The following is a 7,600-nucleotide window of genomic DNA, read 5'->3' as shown; positions in this document are numbered from 1 at the left end:
GGCGCTGTCACGCCATCTCCTGGAGAAAAGGAATGTTTGACATACTGTACACTGCATGGCAGGCGATAACAAACACAGTCTGGCATATGATCTCCATGTTTTATAATAAAACAAAAGCTGTGCTCTGAATCATTCATTCATTCTTCCTACTCGCTGTATAGACATTTGTATTTTTCCCCCTCCAATTACTTTTTTAGTCAAATGAAAAAAAACGAGTTTCCAACACGTAATTGCTGTTGCGCAATTACTAAAGGCTCTCCCTTAATATTGAACACATGAATACATTGTATGATAATATGCAATTTTGTATTTTTCAAAAGTAATCGTTAAATTTACGTCACTCCGTGATGTGTTATCTTTGTGCCCCCAACTCATTAACTGGCGCAATGCATTGTGGGATATTTTCTGCTGCCCCTAGTCAAGGTCCGTTGCCATAGTTACCACAGACAGCGGGAGAGGGCGAGACAGCTTCACGTGACCAAGCAAGATGGCGACCACATTGTTGAATTGATGCTAGTGTGTGAGTACTTTACTTCGTTTAATTAGCTAGCCGCTACGTTGAGACGCCCGGTGCGTTATTTCAGATTTAACAGCCGCATTCTTATGGTTTAACACAACACTATCCAAGGAATTGGCTTCCCCCCCCCCCATTCCAGCGAGATGCGATTTTGCATGTCAAGTGAAGTAATAAATCTGCTAATGTTAGCTTACTGCTCAACTTGGGCTGCAGCTGCTTTATTTGTTGTTTATTCGGCTGGGTGTTTTGCAATTCATATATTCTGGTCGTTACCCATTCCATTTTTCTTTTTCTTGCAGGGTCTTGAGGGGTCCGGAATTTGGACGTGATTTTCTTTTCTATTGTTCACCATCATCGTCATCAGAATCACAATGGCCCTCAATGTCTTTGGTAAGATGATGATTTACCATTATAGCCTAATCCGAGTGTTTTAATTATGTCTTGTCGTTTGTGTTAATTACACGCCTGACCAATTCATACATTATTTGTTGTCTTCCCATCATGTGCATTGAATTAGAGGAAGCCAGTGGCCTCGATTTAGCGATTTGAACACATCCCTACGAGCTAGTATATAACTTTGTCAAATCGACGTAATATTTTACAGTTACTAAATCAAACTGTTAATTCACGGATTGTTATTGCTGTTATACTGGAACTGTTGCTGGTTCAGAGGTGGAATTTGATTGTCTCCAGAATTTGAAACAAAAGCTACTTCTGATTGCCATACGTTTTGATGCAATTCTTTTCAGGGTTCTTATTATAGGAAAGGAAAGAACCCATACAAGTTGTAATAGTATTATTTTTGATAAAAACCTTGTTACACAGTTTGATGTTTTAAAGATGCGTATGAAGTAAATAAAAAAAAACGCACCCAGACATACAATAAAAAATATCTTTGGAAAAATCATCACACTCTTACCCCATCTCAAGGCTCTGATTTTATTTTAATTCACACCTCGACAAGAATAGCCTATCAGAGACAGAAGGCGTGAATGAAGAGATTGTATCATTTGTGGTGCACACATGTAGCCTCGAGGGAACATTACGCAGCCTCGCACACCTTTTTTTTCTTGGCTGCATAATGTTCCTCTTGTTGGGAAGAAAAGTTTTAAATTAAGTGTGGGTTTTTTTTTTTTTACAATCCATTTTAAGCAAATATTTTTGTCGTTGTGGAATTGTCATATTGACTCCACTTATCTGAAATGTTCTTAAAATGTATTTTTTAATTCCAAATGATCAATTTTGAATTAAAAAAAAAAAACAGCAAACATTTTCTATTTGTCTTCTCAGATCATGATGAATACAGGCCACCGGTATGGAAGTCTTACTGTAAGTACTTACTAATAATTTGTGGTGATATCGTTTTGTACTTTTGAGTATTTGTGTGTCTGTGTGTCGCTTAAAAACTGAGGTTCAGCTTGTGTTTTCTGCCGCAGTGTATCAGCTCCAGCAAGAGGCGCCACACCCACGTCGATTGACCTGCACTTGTGAGGTGAGGTTCCGATTATCCTCTGTTGACAAATAGGATTTAGAACACATCATATTTGTCATTCTTATTATTTTCTTGTGACGCTTGAATGCTGGTCATTAAGCCACTATCCCACTGGGCGGAGAACAAGTGTGAGTGTTTTCAAAGGCAGTGAATGTCATGTAGTCACATCAGAGTGTTTGTCAAGGTGCATTCACAGTTGCAAATATTAGCAAAATATTTGACAGATGCTCATCAGTTTAAGTGATTTTGTCTTGTCGCAAAGAGATTTTGAACAAGTTCAAAATTCCCTAGCCAGACAAAAAGTACAATACAGTGCAGAACATCTGGAGACCGTTAGACGACCTTGAACGAACTTTAACAAGAAGACAATGTTTGCTGACACTCACACTTTTTCACCGCTCAAAGTGATAGGGTCGTCACTAGTTACTTTTTCCAGCCAATTAAAAACCTTGCTGTGTTTCCATTTAACCTCTCACTTGGCTTTATGTTCCTTTACTGGTTTTCTATTCCTTACCAATGCTCCATGTTCAGAAATACAAGACAATTGGAATCAATGATGATGAATGACTAATTCCAGTCAGCACACTCATGCTTGCTGAGCACGATTCTGCCTCCTGCTTGAGCTAAAAAGTACGAGATTAGCTAGCTGACGTCATGCAGCGTTAAATGTCAGGCTGTAAATTGACTTGTCAAGTAGTCTGTACAACCAACACCATATAAATATTTGCCATTGTGCTAATGTGTTGGTTTCACGTCATATTTTGAGCTCTGTTGCGCTCTTAGTTTGACTCATTCACTCCTCTCTGCTCCCACACATACGCCGACTCACATGCTGGTCCAGAATAAAATGTTACCGTCTCACGAATCATATTGCCTGTGGGTGGAATTCTCCCGCTAAACCTTTGATGGTTTTCAAATATGTGTATTTCACCTGTAGGTGGACAATCGACCCAAATACTATGGAAGAGAGTAAGTAGCTTATTTCATCGGCGTGTCTTGTGAGAATTGTTTGATGTGGACAAGCAGACCTACTGTGTTCAGATATCACGGGATGATTTCTAGAGAGGAAGCCGACCAGCTTCTGAGTCAGGCCGAAGGCAGCTACCTCATTCGAGAGAGTCAAAGGCAGCCGGGCACATATACACTGGCGCTGAGGTAAGTGCATTTCCGTAAAAGGTGTATGTCATACGGCAAGTCACTGTTCGTGCCGTCGGTGAATATGAGTCGTCGTGACGGATCTGATCGAGCTTTATCCAAAGTGGAGCACCACTTGTGTTTTGGGTCGGCATCAGCTATTCATAGCTGTGTTCCACCTGCCCACATACGCTTGCATGTTTCCCCTGTGGTTATAATTACCTTCCATAAATACTACTCTGTGAATGAAAATTTGATTTGGGGTTAATGATCTCAAAGTGTCCATCCACTGAGGCCTAGAAAAAGTGTTGTCCCAGTTTGGCGTTTGTGTGTCACAGTTTGGTTGTATTTGATCAGATCTAATTAAAAGTCATTCAAGCGACGGCAGACTTTGCCTAAGATCTTCTTCCCATCACCCCATTCAGGTTCGGGAGCCAGACGAGAAACTTCCGTCTTTACCATGATGGGAAGCACTTTGTTGGAGAGAAGCGGTTCGAGTCCATCCATGACCTGGTCACAGATGGCCTCATCACACTTTATATTGAAACTAAGGTGAATACTCAGGGGGCACTTTCTATGAACCGGTCCTTCTGTCAGCCCAAAGCATTCTAAACCTTTTGAAACTGTGACATTTTTTTTTTTTTAGGCAGCAGAGTACATCGCCAAAATGACTATCAACCCTATCTATGAGCACGTGGGCTACACTACACTGAACCAGGAACCCACACTGAAGAAACACGTGCCACACAGCATGGAGGCCCCCGATGGCCCGGTTCCCATCAAAGATGATCGCAACACTGAGGAGAGGGTGAGCATTGATTGATTGATGTATAACATGCAATGTACTTGGTGCAGAGTGTCACAGATGAAGCTGAACAGTGATGTAACATGCAATGATACTTTCTCTCCAAGGACCGTTTTTCTCAAGGATTTAGTGACTGTGAGAATCACGGTGCTCTTATTGGTTCACTCTCCTCTAAATGTGACCTGCTCAATCCATCTCTCCCTCCCGCTCTCACTTGCTCAGTGTAGCGGCGTTTTAGCTCCCTCTCAGTCGTGTGGATTGCAGTGTGCAGAGCGAGAGCTGTAACGCCAGTCTGAAGGATGTAGAGGACTTTTGGATTTATTTGCAGATCCTGTGGCCGATTTTCTGATTCTTTGGCCCACTTTTGTTGAGCAGCCAACTTTGTCTGGCTGACTGTAGGGGCTCCATACAAGTTGCTTGCAGATCCAGCTTTTCTTTGGATTATACAACTTATTTCTGTTTCTTTGTACGATTTACCGGAACGTCTCTTTTGACTTAAACGCAGTTTTATACGACAGATTCCATAATGCCAAACAGCAAGGCTCATGTTGTTAGGAGAGGTAAGAAGCAATCAGGCCGGCGAGATGAGAAACGAGCGCGTCAAAAGGGTTCTTGGTTTGCTGCTGCCCTTGGATTGGATGGTGGCAGTAGTGGCTCAGTTCTTCATCTGCCAATTGCTGGCAGCTCCTTAGACCCCATCATAAAGAAAGGGACCCGGCTCGACCGAGGCCCGGTTATGTCCAAACCAACATCTCCTGCCTCCGCCTTCTGGCAGCCACTAAAATCTTTGGCCATTTCACAGCTCACATCGCTGGTGCGACGAGCCACGTTGCGGGAGAGTGACATGGTGCCAAAATATGAGAAGGTTCACAACTTTAAGGTAAGACTCATGTGCGTGCGTGCTTGCGTGAGATGTCTTGGTCATCTTCTGCCACCATCAACAGGTTCATACATTTCGTGGCCCTCACTGGTGTGAGTATTGCGCCAACTTCATGTGGGGGCTCATCGCTCAAGGTGTCAAATGTGCAGGTAAGACACCTAAGTGCACATTAGGGGTGGGACTAGGTCATGCAAGTACACATCATAAATATGTCATGTTAATCTTCAAGTTTCAAGCAAAAAAAAAAAAAAAATCTTACAAAAACAAATCTTTATCTTGAACATAGACTGTAGGTTTTCAAATGTAAACAGGCAATACTAGCCAAGCCATGTAGTTCAAATCCCAAGTCAGTCAAATCTTTCATGATGTTTATCTATACAAGTCATAAAAAAGCAACTTAAGTTTGACTGAAGTTTCACACGTACACATGCACAAAAAACTAAATAAGCTCCTGTTATGTGTCAGACTGCGGGTTGAATGTCCACAAGCAGTGCTCAAAGGTTGTGCCCAATGACTGCCAGCCAGACCTTCGTCACGTCAAGAAGGTGTACAGCTGTGACCTGACCACCCTGGTCAAAGCGCACAACACCAAAAGGCCCATGGTGGTCGACATGTGCATCCAAGAAATTGAAGCCCGAGGTGGGTAGTAGCGAAAAGTGGAGCCTGCTACCGCTCATGGTTTCTTTTTAACTGTGGCCTTCCTCTGTTTCCTAGGTCTCCAGTCAGAGGGTCTGTATAGAATATCCGGCTTCAGCGAGCTAGTTGAAGACGTCAAGCTGACGTTTGATAGAGGTCAGAATCACACCTAAAGTTGTACATTACTCTGTAATGATCCCCTACGTTGCATCCACAGATGGCGAGAAGGCAGATATCTCATCAAGCGTATATGAGGACATCAACATCATCACTGGCGCGCTCAAGCTCTACTTCAGAGAGCTACCCATTCCCCTCATCACATATGATGCCTACCCACGCTTCATCGAGTCTGCAAGTAGGCGCTCTGATGTCTTACACAATGACTTATTTAATGTCTATATGGATGGTCTTCCATTTGCTCTTTGCAGAGATCACAGACCCGGAAAAGCGGCTGGAATCCCTCCACGAGGCTCTCAAGCTACTGCCGCCAGCTCACTGTGAGTCCTTGCGGTACCTCATGGCTCACCTCAAAAGGTAAGCGCCTGCCGCATCTATTTTTGTTAGGTAATGTCATGAACAGTCAAGGCATCTATTGTTTACAAACATCATGAAAGGTCTGCACTAGTAGTGCACCGTCCAGTAAAGTGCAGTACTTCAGCGGTTGTTGCAGTGTCAGATGGTTTGGGTTGTATATTATGGGATACTTTGGAAATAGACAAAAATGTCTTTACTCAACTGAACTCAAACAAAACATGGCGCTTAGGGGGCAAGGGGGCTTAAATGAGCACTTGTTTATTTTAAGGCCTTTTCCAAGACATGAGCCCTTCCCTCTCTTTCTTCAGGGTGACCCAGTACGAAAAGGACAACCTCATGTCCAGTGAGAACCTTGGAATTGTCTTTGGACCCACATTGATGAGATCACCTGACTTGGATGCCATGACGGCACTCAATGACATCCGCTACCAAAGGCTGGTGGTCGAAATGCTCATCACCAATGAGGACATGTTGTTCTGAGAGGAGGCGGAATGAAGAGAAAACGGACAAGAAGATATTTCACCAATGCAGGGCAACTTGTCCCACCTGACTGGCTGTTTTTGTTAGTGCACTTGCCAGAAGCAGAATGAATTTTTTGAAGAAAGTCATTGAGAAAATGCTATCACTGAGCCACTCGTGTCAGTGCAGTCAAAACAATGCTGTATTTCCCGTTCTTGTTTTTCATGTTTAAGCTTTGTTACAATGAGCTGAGAGCTGGCCATCATGAGCCAGAATTAATAGAAATGTGGCAGCAGGGCTTCCATGGCAACCACAAGAACAACCATGTAATTACTCAGTTTCCTTGAAAGAAAACCTGATTGTATATTGCTAAAACTGAGCATAACTAATGTCATAAAGCGCTAGTGACTGTAACATGAAGGATTTTGTTTGCAATGTTCATTTTTTTAATTACAATAGTGCCATCTGAAAAAGGGGCCAAGTGAAGTCAAGATGAGTTTGGTTTGTGCTGCCTTCTCCGATAGCACATACAGTATAAATGAGTCTGACCCCATTTCTGTCGGGGGAAAAGGAGTAATGATTAAATCTTACTTGAATGTTTTCATGAAGTTAAATCAGAATTTAAGGTGGTAAAAAAAAAAAAAAACACCCTTGGCTGCTGGGCTGGCTGATATTGTAGAGATGTACCATAATGTTTCTGGATTTTCTAACAAATCGGTTTTGTTTGTTGTGTGATGTAAAATATATATATATACTGTATATATTTTGTTTTTGATTCCATCATGTACTAACACTATCACACTCTGCTGAACCATGAACCACTTATGAGCCTTCCGTGATCTGTGACACTTCTTCAGCATCCTAATTTTCTTTTCTTTTTTTTATATTGTCGTGATGTTGATGTAAACTAAGTTCTGTATAGTATGTATGCATGGAGAAATTAAATTATTACATATGCTTATCAGATTTGAAGTTGTTTATTTTAGAGTACTCATAGCTGTGTCTTGATTTTTTTTTTCCATTGACCTAATGAAGAGAAACGCAATTAGCTTTCGTACTTTCTTGCGTGAAAGTACTCTGGAAGTCACGCGTCAGCGGAGAATTGCAGGCATGGCAACTTAACCGCGGAAATTAAAATTCTCG

The 7,600-nt window shown here is 42.1% G+C and overlaps 1 protein-coding gene across 2 annotated transcripts; it reads left to right on the top strand.

Annotated features, from left to right (window-relative positions):
• Positions 1-231: 231 nt before the first annotated feature.
• On the top strand, positions 232-7,423 carry LOC148401947 (N-chimaerin). Of its 2 annotated transcripts, none has more exons than XM_088401207.1 (15): positions 232-520; positions 817-907; positions 1,808-1,846; positions 1,954-2,009; positions 2,947-2,978; positions 3,051-3,164; positions 3,569-3,695; positions 3,790-3,951; positions 4,751-4,828; positions 4,893-4,977; positions 5,294-5,467; positions 5,543-5,620; positions 5,682-5,819; positions 5,893-5,998; positions 6,307-7,423. In XM_088401207.1, the coding sequence occupies exons 2-15, from the start codon at positions 889-891 to the stop codon at positions 6,476-6,478; spliced, it is 1,380 nt and encodes a 459-aa protein (XP_088257333.1). In that variant the 5' UTR covers positions 232-520; positions 817-888; the 3' UTR covers positions 6,479-7,423. The 2 variants fall into 2 exon arrangements, with proteins under 2 accessions (XP_088257333.1, XP_088257342.1); XM_088401216.1 differs by lacking the exon at positions 232-520 and adding an exon at positions 552-570.
• Positions 7,424-7,600: the final 177 nt, after the last annotated feature.

This window comes from Syngnathus floridae, chromosome 2 (genome assembly GCF_059516105.1).
Source record: "Syngnathus floridae isolate MCC-2025c chromosome 2, RoL_Sflo_1.0, whole genome shotgun sequence".
Classification (NCBI taxonomy): Eukaryota; Metazoa; Chordata; class Actinopteri; order Syngnathiformes; family Syngnathidae; genus Syngnathus; species Syngnathus floridae.
The sequence above is the reverse complement of the archived record's forward strand: the minus strand, read 5'-3'. Positions and strand labels throughout refer to the sequence as shown.